A 13576-nucleotide genomic window follows, 5' to 3' on the forward strand; every position below is an offset into this window, starting at 1 on the left:
GAGGGTTGGCTGCAGAGAGACTCGAATAGGGGAAGCAAAAGAAGATTGAAAGTCCTGGATACCAAGGCCTTGAAACGCTGGGAAATTAACTGAGAAGTTTCAGGGAAGGATGTCTCAAGAGTAGTAGCGGTCAAAACACAGCACGGAGGTAGTGGTGGTCCGGACTACCACTAATTGTGGTGGGGGAGGCTTCTGTAAGATGGCTGGCAAAGTCTCGCCACCCTCAATACGTAGAAAAAAGAGGCTCAGCGCAAATAAATCATAGAATAAGCAAAATAGCAGATGTGAGGAGGAAATGTGTGATGTTAGGGATAACTCTCGCCAGCATGCGCGACGGAGGAATAAATTATTCTGGGGGATGGGCCAGTCTTCCTAAGCCCCGTATGGAAACGGCAACGATACTCTTATCCGTACCCTTCCCGACTACAAAACACTTTAGGGGCCGCATTCTTGCTGATGACAATCTTATTCTTGATGATGAATTTCTTTGGAAACTGAGCACTGCTTATTCTTTCCGGCCAAGGCCAACACATTCACCCCAATTCTCATCAGCCTCGTATGGTAACCGTTGTGATCGGCCCCGATGTTGATACGAGACCGTTTTTGGCCAAACGGCCCCTTTGCCTGAGCAACGATACGCCGATAAAGATAGCACACGAACCCTCCATCATCCTTGCTCCGTCCTCCAGACGACGGGTGGTCCAGTCAGATCGCGATGGGAACAGGACAACCATAATCCTGCCCCCCAATATAGCAACTGCGCCACCTAGGTGTGCATCATGGGTTCCAGCCATCATTAACCATGGCGCAACGTGTATGAATACACTTACATCAGCCGGAACCAGGAAAGTGGCCGAAAACAGCCTAGCGGCCTTTGGCCGTTGACTAAACATCTCGGAAGTGGAGGAACGACGATCCGGTCCTCGCCAAACCCACAAAAAATCACGATACCATCTTTTTTGCACCTCATCCCAACGAAGACACACGGCCGGAGCGCACGTTTCTTTCATTACACCCACAACACTTCAATCGCGTAACGATGGCCCCTAAGAGCAAGAAGGCTGGCGACACCATCGCCTCGCGCCTGGCGCTTGTGATGAAGAGTGGAAAGGGTATGTGAAATTCACTTTTTCTGGTTGCCCACAATATTATCACTTCGAAGCTGGGATGCTGACAATTCTCGATTTTATAGTCACTCTTGGCTACAAGACTACTATCAAGACCCTGCGTGTGAGTACTCACAACTGGACTGCCGAATATACAAATTGAAGCGAGGAACAAGAGGGATACTAACTACACCAAAAGTCCGGCAAGGCCAAGCTGGTTATCATTGCCGCCAACACTCCTCCCCTCCGCAAGTCTGAGCTCGAGTACTACGCTATGCTCGCCAAGACTCCAGTTCACCACTTCTCTGGCAACAACGTGAGTGCTACTTCGCTCAAGACATGCCACTAAATGCGGCTCGATTTGGTAGAACATGGGTAGCTAATTATGAGGTTTAGATCGAGCTGGGAACTGCCTGCGGTCGTCTCTACCGCTGCTCCACCATGTCCGTCCTTGATGCTGGTGACTCCGACATCCTTACTGCCCAGTAAGCGATGGGGGTTGGGATCGGTTATGTCTGAACGATGGGTGTCTGTTTAAACGCAGTACATCATGATGTTTTAGATAATGACGATATAAAAATCCAAAACTTAAAAGGCTATTTTTCTACTAGTAAAGGAAATACACTTAGCCGTATAGTATTAGATGATAATCACGCTCGGAGTAACTCATTGTACTTGAAACGTTCCGATGTTCTTTCAAATCTGACAAATGCGGGAATGCGTCATATCCCGCTCTGGGCGGTGATTGGCCGAGAGGCTAGGGCTTAGGGTTTTGCCACTCGTTAGCGGGAGTTGATTGGAAATCAAGCCAAAGTGCCTCCAGTCAAGAATCCCTTCTCTTTCGCTCTTCGACACCACCCTTTCGACAAACCCATCACCCAGTTTGCATCAACAGCAGTCAAAATGGCTCGCCGTCCCGCCCGCTGCTACCGCTACTGCAAGAACAAGGTGCGTGCGATATTCGAGATTTGATGGTCTTTTGTGTGGATTTCGAGGGCGGTCTCGCTTGTGGGCCTGGGATGCGTTGAATGAGCGAAGGACCAGAAAGAAAAAAAAAAAAAAGGCCGAGAGGCAGCCCGAGAGATCGCATCAATAAGACTTTTTTGTGCATTTTTGATGAGTTGCGATATGGAAGCGATGGAATACTGATGGTTTTCTCGATTTAGCCTTACCCCAAGTCCCGGTTCAACCGTGGTGTTCCCGACCCCAAGATCCGTATCTTCGATCTGGGACGTAAGAAGGCCAACGTCGACGACTTCCCTTGCTGCGTTCACCTCGTCTCCAACGAATATGAACAGCTTTCCTCCGAGGCTCTCGAAGCCGCTCGTATCTGTGCCAACAAGTATGCTCCCCGACCCCCACCGATCAACGAAATAAGAAGGATCAGGGAAAAAGAAATGAAGGAAGAAAGAAGTTAACAAGGAACTCCAGGTACCTCGTGAAGGTCGCCGGTAAGGAAGGTTTCCACCTCCGTGTCCGTGTCCACCCCTTCCACGTCGTCCGTATCAACAAGATGTTGTCGTGCGCTGGTGCCGATCGTCTTCAGACCGGTATGCGTGGTGCTTTCGGAAAGCCCCAGGGCTTGGTCGCCCGTGTCAACATCGGCCAGATCCTTCTGTCTGTCCGTACCCGTGACGTCCAGTGTGCCACCGCCGTCGAGGCTCTCCGCCGCTCCATGTACAAGTTCCCTGGTCGCCAAAAGATCATCGTCTCCAAGAACTGGGGTTTCACTCCCGTCCGCCGCGAGGAATACGTCCAGCTCCGCCAGGCCGGCAAGCTCAAGCAGGACGGTGCCTACGTCCAGTTCCTCCGTGGCCACGGTCTCGTCGAGGACAACATGCGCCGCTTCCCTGATGCCTACTCCGCTGAGGCTTAGATGTTTGTTACGTTAGCGTTAGGACTGAAAAGGAAAGGGATCTTGCAGAATAAATAATCGTTCATGTTCCACTTATCATAAACGCCTGAACCAGTAACCGTTTGCTACGGAATATCTGTAACTCGCCAAAAATAAGTAGAACGTCGTCTCTGGACGAACCGCCTTGCTTCCCAAAAGATCAGTCACATGTAGCTATATACACGAAACGGTCAAATACCCAGCCAAACATCCATAGTTTTGAAGGGCTCGAAGTCTCCAAATGTCTAAGGCGAACAGTGACAACAAGACGTCAAATTATGTCGCCGTCCCTACAGCCTGGGCCTCATCACATCCTGCAGCATTTCTCTCCTCCCATCTCACTGTATCTAGGCCATCATCCCGTCTTCCGGTCCATACCAACTCGGTCCAACACCATTCAATCTATGGAGTCCTGCTCAATCAATATTCCCGGAACCTAGGCTTTACAATCAGCCAGACGCCCGGATCCTTTTCTTTCCTAGCTGACTTAATGTGCACTATTCTACAAGTCTTGAAATGAAGATATCTGTCCTGGTGAATAGAGAAGTTCAGTTGTACCTAGTGCATATACAGAAAAGAATGAAAACCACATTCAAAAGTTTCTTGATAGGTAAGTAGATAGAGTATTAGCCATATGCCATGTGTCTCGTGAGCCAACCACGCCTTTACATGCACCGCCGTGTCCATGCTTCATTGCCATATGAAGTTGCTGTGAACAGTAGTATATATAGTGTAAGCATAGATGGTTGCCGTCTAGTCCCCAAAGTGATCCGTTCAGAGAAGGAATGAAACATGTATACGCCCCAGACCCAGAGAGTGATTGTACGTTGTAGAAGAGAGAAAGAGAGAATCATTGTGATATCATGAGTTTAGAACTGACGCCCAGGAAGGTAACCAAAAATAAAATAAAACCACGGTGAAGATGAATAGGGAATAGACTGATGGATGGAGAAATGGACTCGGATAGATAGAAAAAATTATATGATGATGGCCAGCATCCAATTATTTGGGTTAAGATCTTCAAGTATGATTCGAGAGCGTGGTCCGTCTCAGGGCTCACACGTCACCCCAAGCTCCGATACCGGGAGGCGCTGGGGCGATGGCACTCCCGCTATCCACACTCCCTCCAATATCCCAGTAATTGCGGCTCGAGCCAGTGAGAGTTCGATGGCTGGAGACAGCCGACATCTTTGCGCTTTGGCTGGCGCAACTGGAGCTGGGGCGGCGGATGTGTTGGCGTAAGACGGGCGACGAGACGCCAGTCGGACCTGAGTACTGTGACTGGCGACGCATCTGTGCCTGTGACCTTGAATGTGCTCGCGCGACGAGCGGATGGTGTTGACGGATGATCGCGGCGCGACGAGACGCATCTTGCGAAGCTCGACGTGAGTTTGTAGTGTTGTCCACACTGCTGGGGCGGCGACCAAAGCGGTTCCGGAGGTAGCGGAATACCATCATGATATCGAGTTCACGTTCCCAATATTCCTTTTCTTGTTGATGGCGTGCCGACTCGGATAATTGCTCCGTAGAGCGCATTGGAAGCTCGTCTTCGATACCCCACTCAGCTGCATGCTCCCGGTTCGGGTCTTGAAGAGTTGGTAGAAATTGTGGTGTTAATACTGAATCGCTGTTTCTTGTAGACTCTGCAGCAGGTTTTGCTGTTGAAGGGGGGATATTGCCCTCTTCTGGTAAGCTGCTCAGGGGTATCCCAGCATACTGGTTAGGGATATCATTGGACATATTGAGGTATGTCGTGAACGCCCCTGGGTGTTCGCAAAGTTGATTGACAAGAATCCCTAGCTCGCGGGCTATGCGTTGAAGAAGCCTCGTCTCCCATCGATCCTGGTCACCAGTCGCTGTGTCCGGCTCCCGGTTCAGTATTTCATCCATCTGTATGCTCATATCGGGCTCTTCAGGTTTGCCGTCTTCGTCAGTCTCGGGTAGGGATTCGCCAAATATGACCGACAGTATTGAGTCGTCAATACCCATCAAATCACGGATGACTTTCCGAGTGATGCGTTGCCAGAATGATTCATCCTCGTCCACTGCAGGCTCGTCAGAACCTGTTTGCTGCTCTTGAGGCAACGTCCGAGTACTGGGTGGTGTATCTGATTGTCTAGCTTGAGAAATGGCCTCCGCATTCGATCCGCTTAAACGGCTGTTGCGACGCCTTCGTGTAGCCCTTTCAATCTCATGAAGTAGAGCACGACTTTGGTCCATCCTCCATTGTTCAATTCGCTGCCAACGCTCTCGGTCAGAATCAGTTTGTTCATCATTATTAGCAATAGCGTCCAGATGACGTTGCACACTTGAGCGTCGTCGATACGCGAGCTCTGGTCTTCGATTAGGATTGTACTGTTCATGCTGCCATAGTTGGTTCTGCACGGGCTGGCTGGATGCGACGAAACTCCCTAATCCGTCGTGTGCAGGGAGATGTGCAGGAGGGCCTTGGTCCCATCGTGAACTAGACTCAGGAGCAGGTGAGGGTGCCCTGAAAGCATGGAGGCCGTCATCTAGACTGTCCAGCTCCGTTGCATCCTCGTCCAGCGGCTCGTCGAACGAGCCGTCGCCCTCGCTTTCATTATCCCGTCCAGATCTTGTATTTGTATCGAGCGAGCCAAAGTCACTGAGACGCGATGCTCCAACAGTGCGAGTCGTGCGCTCAGTGGAGGTCGTGTGAGTGCGGGCGGTGGTAGAGGGCTGGGATGGAGAGAAGAGGACCCATTCTGTGGATTCGTGCTCGCGGAGTTCGGAGAGGGGTTGAGATTGAGGGACTTCAAGGGCGGGAGGTTGAGTAGCAGGGTAGGAAGGGCGACGGCGAGGAACTTGGGGTGGTAGACGAAAAGCCATGAGTTGTTTGGAGACTCAAAGATAAGATGACAAGAGGGTCTAACGATCACGGTGGATCCGCGTGTATGGTCGGCAGTTGAAAGAGTGAAATGATGGAAAGGGAGAAGAAGGGGTCCCTTTGAGAGTTATAAAGCAGAAAAAGCAAATCGCGAGATCCAAGCCCCCAAGGTGAGGTGAGAATGAGATAAATGAGGGCGACTTGTCACTCAGCAGACTAACGGTAGGCTGCCCGATAAGCCGGTGATCGGTGGGCGAGATTAGATCGCCCCAAGCGGTCAATAGTCGGGCGGAAATTCGACTAGGACGTGGCGTTACAGGTGAAACAGTAATTCAGCTGGCATTCGGACAGGTAATTATGAGATGAAAGAAAAGGAGAGGGAATGGAAACAAAGCCAAGGCTGAAGACGTGGTGAAGGTGGTGTTGCCAGAAGTGGTGATGATTGTTTGCGGATGATGCAAGACATTCCCAGTCACCAGACAGACCCCCAGCCCAACAGAACACAGTACGCCGTATCCTCCCTTCCCTTGTTGGGTCTCCCGGTCTTTGATGTAAGAATAGAACAGCGCGGTACAAGTACACAAAATAGCCTGATCTCCCGCTACCTCATGTATCAATCGGTCGCGGTCATCCCTGTCATCCAGACAACCGCAGGGGCGGTAATACTGGACTGGTACCATTTGCTCCACCACTGGAGAATCCGTACTTTTTACGGTACGCAGTTTCTGCGAGGGGTTGGAGATCTCTCCGCAGCGCCTGGAACAGGCTCTCTTCTCCTCGCTGATCCGCAGTGAGTCGAGTGTAACAGCCTTCCGATCTTCGGCTTGAAACAGTTGGCCCAGCCTATGTGAGCACGAAACGTCATCTCGAGATCAGACTGCCAAGTATCGATTATCCTGCTAATATTTGATAATGAGGCCTTTCTATGTGTCTCTAATCGTCTATTGAATTGCAACTCGCTTGCTAATTGTGATGCGAAATAATGCGCCATCATTGCTCCCCAGCCAAGGCCTCTCCGACCCAATCCATCTGCACTGCGCTCACCCCTCGTGCATAGCTGCGATTCGTAAACACAAACTCATTGTACAGGATCGCCTCCACCTTTTTACCAAACAGGACACTGGAGGGGTGAATCGCCACCGTCTGGTTCCCCACAACGGTGCGGTAGCTACCATCTGGGACGAGACGGGCGGTATTCGTGGAAAACCCACGCAGGAAGCTTTTCAGGATCAAGACAGGAGATGGCTCCCGGATGGATGAGTTCGAGCCTTGTGACTCGGTGGAACTCGGAAGCAACTTGGCTTGTCGGCATTGAGCCGTAAGTTGCTTGCGGACGTCCTGGATATCCCGATGATTAGCCGTGCACAGACGGGTATAGCCTTAATTGACAGAAACTTACCATGACAGCCTGCATCGCCCGATGCGAGACCAGATGCCGCTCAGCCCATGCCTTCCGATCAGTATTCTCTGATGCGTAGGATCGTACAGTCGCTAACGTCGTAAGATGGTCACCTTCTCTCCGATATAGATCGCGTCTCGCGGTTTCGGCCGCCTCTTTCTTCTCTTCTGATGAAGTATTCAGAAATATGTTCTCCACGCTCAGACAAGATATAATGTCGATTACATCAATCAAACAATCTGGGCCAAAGTCTGACGCCGCAAGCAACACCCGACCTAATGTTGGTGTGAGTGGAAGCTTAGCGATATGCGACCCAATCGCACTGATCTTGCCAGTCTCCTCGAGAGCCTCAATGCTAAGCAACTGGAGGAGGGCCTTCTCCAAAGCTTCTCGTGGGGGTCTCGTCAAGAATGGGAATTCAATAACATTGTCAACGCCACGGGCCTTCATGTTGAGTATAGCCTGACTCAGGTCACATCGCAGAATTTCTGGCGTATTGACCTCATCCAGCGCGAGGTAGTCCTTCTCCGTGTATAATCGGTAGCATTGACCGGGGGCTTCTCTACCCGCACGACCTTTACGTTGGATGGCAGCTGATTTTGAAATGGGCTTGACGAGCAGCGAATCCAAGCCTAGCCGGGTTCGGAATTGCTTGATTTTCGCCTTTCCACAATCCACAACGAACCGCACACCAGACACTGTCACGGATGTCTCCGCAATGTTCGTAGCCAGGATGATTTTGCGGGTGCGTGGCGGCGCTGGAGCGAAGACTCGCTGCTGAGCTACCTGTGGAAGCGCCGCGAAGAGCGGAAGTACTTGGATCTTTGGCAATGAAGAATCCATCCCTGTAGCGTACTCGTTGACCAAGTTCTCCAACGCCTCGACGGTCTCCTGCCCAGTCAGGAAAACCAGAATGTCACCTGGGATGGGTTCCTTATAATGTATCTGAAAGATAACCTTCAGCGCTGCATCGACAAAATCATGCACCGGTTCCGGCGAGTATATTGTTTTGACGGGATACTGGCGGCCCTTGATATGACACACAGCGATGCCGTCCTTCGATTCTTTTTCAACGTCTTTCATTTCGCGACCCTGGAAGCCTTCTGTGAAGAAGCCTTGTAAGCTCTCCATATCAGCTGTGGCACTCATAACCACAGCCTTGAGTGGCACACCTCCCCTCCCCTTCTTTTCCCCAGAGACCAAGTTCCTCAAAAACCCCATGACCAAGTCAACATTCACTCCGCGCTCGTGGACTTCATCAACAACAATTGCGCTGTACTTCGTCATCCACGGATCATGCAACATCTCCTGAAGCAACATTCCTTCCGTCAAAAACTTCACCTTCGTACTCGGAGAAGCAGATGTATCGAATCGCACCGAATACCCAACTGTACTCGCGGGTGACGAAGAGCCCAATGGCGTCCCCATCTCCTCCGCAACACGCCGAGCTAACGAAATCGCAGCAACACGCCTAGGTTGCGTAATGGCGATACACCCGCCAACCAGGGCTTCCCTCTGAGTCCCATCATCCTGAGCAATAGTAGTCTTCGTTGGCCGACACCACGACTCGTTAACCAGAAACTGCGGAATTTGCGTACTTTTTCCGCTACCAGTTTCACCAATCAATAGCATAACATCGTTCTTGCGCAGGTGTTTCCGGATCTCATCACCATGAGCGAAGATAGGGAGGTTTTTGCGGATTTCGTAGAGCGCTTGCGCTTTTTTCTTCAGCGAGGCGAATTTCCCCCCGCGCTCTTCGTCTTTAGATACCCGATAATCCTTCTTCGGTTTCTGGACCCGGTGTCTCTCCTTATCTTTCGGCGGTTTTGTAATAACCCCAGCCCCGGCTCCAGCTGCCTCTTCTTTTCCGTTCTGAACACCATCAGTGGTTTGCGATCCGATCGGCTTCTTCTCCGTTCGAGGCTGTCCATCCACAAGCTCCTCGCGCTTTCGTTTCTTGTTCTTCTTCGAGATACTAGATTTCTCGGCGCTCCTCTTTTCGGCACGGTCTGAATTGCGGGGTTCCGTCGTCTCTGTTGGCTTTTCTTGTTTCGCGACAGGTGCTGGTGGTGTCTCGTCCTCGTCGGCGAAGACGGTGCGAACCCGCTCGGGCATGACAGATTCGAGGAATTGGTGTCGGTCGCTGTCGTTTATATATTCCAATAGAGCGAATATAATATCACTCAGCGCGATCTTTCTCCTGCGCCTTGATTTGGTTGTTGATTACTGGATGTCTTTGAATCCGAAGCCCCATCGAAAAATTTAGGCGGAAATCTGCCCCGGGTATCTTATCGATAAGTCGGGGCTTGGCATTTCCGGCGTTGGCCTTTTAAGGTTTCCGCAGCGATAGGGCGTCTTGTTTCTTTTCTTGATAGTTTCATTGCTAATGTATCTGAAAACGAAATGCATCTGATTTGGTCTATTGCCATCATAATTTAACTAGGGTGCTTTTCATCTATAGCCTTATACTAGCATGTTTCCGGAATATATACCAATGTCCAACCATGCGTTTCGTATATATATATATCATTATATTTCATGAATCATATTGATGATTACGTCGCAGGTCATTAATCCATACCCCAACCTCTAACGCGTCGGAAGACGAACGCGCGGTCGTTCTTCAGCCCGAACTCCGCCCAGTCATCCGTGAGTTTGTCGTAGCTCCAGTACCCCTTCCAGACTAACTTGGTATTTTTCGACGGGTTGGGGAGCGCCGGATTGTTGTTGACGGGGCGAGCGGTCGACGAGCGAAGGGCTAGATGAAGAACATAAACATACTTGGACGCCCCCACTCCTTCAGTTTCGATCACCAAGTCCCTGGGGTCAGGGGTAGTGGCTGATTTGTCCTTATTCGGGAAAGAATATTCGGCTTCTTCAGGCGGATCCGTTGGTGACGTTGGTTTCGAAAGACGCCATCGGCCCCATTGAGCGCGCTTCAACGCATCCATAGCAACAGCAGGTACCGGTTCATGGGCTGAGGCTGCCACGTCAGGGGCAGTCCGTGGATTCTGCTTACGGGATGTTGCCCGTGCTGCCGTCACGTTTACTTTGTTGATATGCGGAACGACGTCGACCGGTTCCACTGTTGAAAGGATATAGATGACGGTCCCGTCAGAGTAGAAGCGGAGATAACGGTAATACGTCACAATATGAATCGGACTGTTCCATGAGATATTCGAATATGCGGACGCTGCACCGGCGCGAGTGTAGTTTACCGTGCTGATGTATACTCCAGTGAAGCGGATGCGGGGGAAAGAATGGAAAACCTCACTCCACGAAGACAGTGGGCTCGGGAGTTGAACTGGAATATCGCTGGGGAACGGTGTATACCGAGCTTGAGGCATCAAAGTATGTTCAGGGTTGCCGTGGATATCGCACGCAAACGAGTAATGCATTGACTTGAAACCGAATCCAGCACCTTGACACAGTCGTTTCCAGATATGTTGTTCACGTGCGAAATGATACGCAAACCTTTTGCACACCAGTGCCATTCGGCAGAACGCTGCTGGGTCGGCCAGAGCGACATGACTCAGAATCTCGACTATGACCTCAGATGGAACATGCGCAATGGGGCATGGGGGACGGGGATCGCCTTCGAATATGGGGTCCGCCGGGGGAATCGGCGCACTCGCAAATAAGCTGATAAGTTCCGGTGTTGGGACGATTGTCGGCTGTTCAACTGGCGCCGCTTTGGTAGGCTCGCTGTGTGTACTTGGTTGTGGCGCTTTCTTCCACGCGCCAGCAAAATGCTTATTCCTGTACTCCTTGTCGACAGCGGCATCCAACTGAAAACAGTCAATATAAAGCTCCAGGATTGATGTTCGTGAGAGAAAGAATGTCTCCTACTCACTCGGTATGCTTTGCGGTAGAGCTGGAGACTATCTCCTAGATTTCCTTCCGCTTCCCTCTCGACCGCTCTTTCAAAATGTTCCAGAGCCGATGTAGGTTCGGCTCGGGACTCTCGTGAATGAAAGGCATCTTCGTCGCTATGTTTATTTAAAGACAGACGGTCAACCCCTTGTACTATCTCGTTCCGATCGTATGGCACCGGCCCTTCCTCTTCATCTTCTTTGCGCGCAGACGCTTCATGCCGGGTGGGGGGAAATTGTCGGTGTTGAGGAATGACAGGTCTTGTAGGTGTCGGCTGCGATGGTTCGGCTGCATTGAGGTTTCCTCGCCGCAAAACTTCCTCTCGCCACTGGCGTCGGAAAGACTCAAGCTCCGCGTTGTCTTCCATAGTCGATAAAGCTGTTGCGTACTGGGAGCTGCAAGGTCCACCGATTGATAAGCGAGCTTCGGTGGGGCGAGGGCGAGCACGCAGCGAAGAGATCGAAGAAATTGTCAAAAATGGAAAGGACTGTGGTCTAGACTGAAATCAGAAAAGCCATTATTCCTCATAGGGCGGCAAACGCTCTGATCAACACACAAGTATAAGGTGGCCGACGAGTGTCGGGAGGAGTTCAGGTTGGGTGAAGGTCCGCGCTTATCTCCGGCAATCTTGAATCCGAACGCCACCGAGCCGGAACATTCTTTTTCTCCAACATCATCGCTGCGTTTTGAGTCACAGTCACCGATCGCGCTTCCACATTTTCAATGCCCTCGATGAGCTAGACGAGATCACAACATTTCTGTCTGATATTTGGATCGCCAGCAGATCGAGATCGCGCCGTCGATTGGATGTCCGACTCGGGCACTCAAGGTACTTCCTGGGACCGATATCGCTCCAACAATCTCACCGGCGTCGAACCTGAAGGCCGCTCGGCAGAGACATGGAACACTGCAGAAGACACCTTCATGGCGGCTACTTCTGGGACAGGGTCGGCTTCTACAGTCAATGCTAGCGCGGTTGGCGATGCCTCTATCACGCAGAAGATGGTCTCGGCGACCTGTGGTAGCATCTTGACCGGACTCTTAGGTAGGCAATTAGACCTGTTTCCGATTTATGACTTTCAAAATTTCAGAGAATATGAGCTAACCGCTTTCCAGTGACCCCCCTAGATGTTGTTCGCGTTCGGTTACAATCCCAGTCTCCTATCAAAAACACTTCCCCGTTCCGATCTCACACGACGTCCGCCTTGAAAAATGCCCCTCCCAACCTTGGGGTCACTGCTTGCTGCCGTGAAGTGTTTTGGATAGGGCAAAACTCACAAATATGCATGGTTGGACCGAGCGGCCATGCCTTAGGGACGCAGTCAATCGCAGATTGTGCAGTGGAAGAGACGCAACGAAAGACCTTCACGTCCACTCTGGACGGTTTACGGAAGATCGCTCGAAATGAGGGATTCTTGACCCTCTGGCGGGGACTCAGCCCGACACTTATGATGGGAATACCGGGAAATGTTATCTATTTTGCGGGGTACGACTGGTTGCGCACAGATGAGAGGAGCCCGATTAGGCGCGTTATTCCCAATGGATATGTTCCCTTCGTTTCAGGGGCAGTTGCGAGAATAGCGGCAGCTACGGCTATTAGTCCGATTGAGATGTTCCGAACACGCTTGCAGGCGACACCTGGTACTGGAGCAGGGCATTTTAAAGCCACTCTCGAGGGTCTGCATCAAATGACCCAAGCGACAGGGTACGGCTCCCTTTGGCGGGGGCTGACCCTTACTATGTGGCGGGACGTACCATTTTCTGGTCTTTACTGGTGGGGTTATGAAGAGGTGAAGAAATACATTATAGAGACGCGGAAAAAGGCGCGGGAGCACATAGTGCCGCATAACTTGGCGTCATCACCACACTCGGCGACCCACGAGGTGGAGGGCAATACCTTTTTGGATAGCTTTGTTGCAGGGTCCGTGTCGGGCGCATTGGCCGCGCTTGTGACGACCCCATTCGACGTTGGAAAGACACGCCAGCAAGTGTACCGCCATATGGGAGATGAGGTACCGAGTACCATTGCCGGCAGTGTTACAAAGGGATCTCTTCAACCAGAACAGCTTCCACTGCCGAAGTTTCTCCTGAATATATTCCGTGAAGAAGGTACGGCAGGCCTTTTCCGTGGCTGGGTGGCTCGTTGTCTGAAAGTGGCACCAGCTTGTGCCATCATGATCTCAACATATGAGGTTGGCAAGAAGCTTGCCCGAGATGTCAACGAGCGACGTCAGACCTCATTGGATGGAACTGACTCCGACACCGTTTGATTCACGTGCTCCTGCTTCTGCCTGTGGTTTTGCCCCACGAGCTGCAGGCTTCCTATGAACCACCGCCTGTCATTATTCGACTTTCATCTAATATTTTTGAGCGATCTCTTCTCTTTCGACTGGTCTCCGCTATTTTTCTTACGTTTCAAGCATTCAGCCAACTTGCAGGCTCGCTTGTTGAGCGCG

The 13576-nt window shown here is 51.2% G+C and overlaps 6 protein-coding genes across 6 annotated transcripts; 3 read left to right on the forward strand and 3 right to left on the reverse strand.

Moving 5' to 3' along the window:
- Nucleotides 1-1039: 1039 nt before the first annotated feature.
- On the forward strand, nucleotides 1040-1595 carry RPL30 (60S ribosomal protein eL30; the record flags this gene model as incomplete). The annotated part of the gene is made up of 4 exons (XM_041695368.1): nucleotides 1040-1112; nucleotides 1193-1230; nucleotides 1306-1422; nucleotides 1503-1595. 4 exons carry the CDS (start codon nucleotides 1040-1042, stop codon nucleotides 1593-1595), a joined length of 321 nt encoding a protein of 106 aa, XP_041550540.1.
- Nucleotides 1596-2009: 414 nt separating this feature from the next.
- Nucleotides 2010-2982, forward strand: APUU_11175S (60S ribosomal protein uL16; the record flags this gene model as incomplete). The annotated part of the gene is made up of 3 exons (XM_041695379.1): nucleotides 2010-2054; nucleotides 2273-2448; nucleotides 2538-2982. The coding sequence occupies 3 exons, from the start codon at nucleotides 2010-2012 to the stop codon at nucleotides 2980-2982; spliced, it is 666 nt and encodes a 221-aa protein (XP_041550541.1).
- Nucleotides 2983-4056: 1074 nt separating this feature from the next.
- Nucleotides 4057-5850, reverse strand: APUU_11176A (uncharacterized protein; the record flags this gene model as incomplete). The annotated part of the gene is made up of 1 exon (XM_041695390.1): nucleotides 4057-5850. The coding sequence occupies one exon, from the start codon at nucleotides 5848-5850 to the stop codon at nucleotides 4057-4059; it is 1794 nt and encodes a 597-aa protein (XP_041550542.1).
- Nucleotides 5851-6838: 988 nt separating this feature from the next.
- DHR2 (putative ATP-dependent RNA helicase (Hrh1)) lies at nucleotides 6839-9362 on the reverse strand (the record flags this gene model as incomplete). The annotated part of the gene is made up of 2 exons (XM_041695401.1): nucleotides 6839-7186; nucleotides 7248-9362. 2 exons carry the CDS (start codon nucleotides 9360-9362, stop codon nucleotides 6839-6841), a joined length of 2463 nt encoding a protein of 820 aa, XP_041550543.1.
- A 455-nt stretch (nucleotides 9363-9817) lies between these two features.
- Nucleotides 9818-11487, reverse strand: APUU_11178A (putative F-box protein (Pof7); the record flags this gene model as incomplete). Its single annotated transcript, XM_041695412.1, has 2 exons — nucleotides 9818-11035; nucleotides 11101-11487. 2 exons carry the CDS (start codon nucleotides 11485-11487, stop codon nucleotides 9818-9820), a joined length of 1605 nt encoding a protein of 534 aa, XP_041550544.1.
- Nucleotides 11488-11927: 440 nt separating this feature from the next.
- APUU_11179S (putative mitochondrial carrier protein) lies at nucleotides 11928-13390 on the forward strand (the record flags this gene model as incomplete). The annotated part of the gene is made up of 2 exons (XM_041695423.1): nucleotides 11928-12165; nucleotides 12237-13390. 2 exons carry the CDS (start codon nucleotides 11928-11930, stop codon nucleotides 13388-13390), a joined length of 1392 nt encoding a protein of 463 aa, XP_041550545.1.
- Between the last annotated feature and the right edge of the window lie 186 nt (nucleotides 13391-13576).

Source organism: Aspergillus puulaauensis, chromosome 1 (assembly GCF_016861865.1).
Source record: "Aspergillus puulaauensis MK2 DNA, chromosome 1, nearly complete sequence".
In the NCBI taxonomy this organism is placed as follows: Eukaryota; Fungi; Ascomycota; class Eurotiomycetes; order Eurotiales; family Aspergillaceae; genus Aspergillus; species Aspergillus puulaauensis.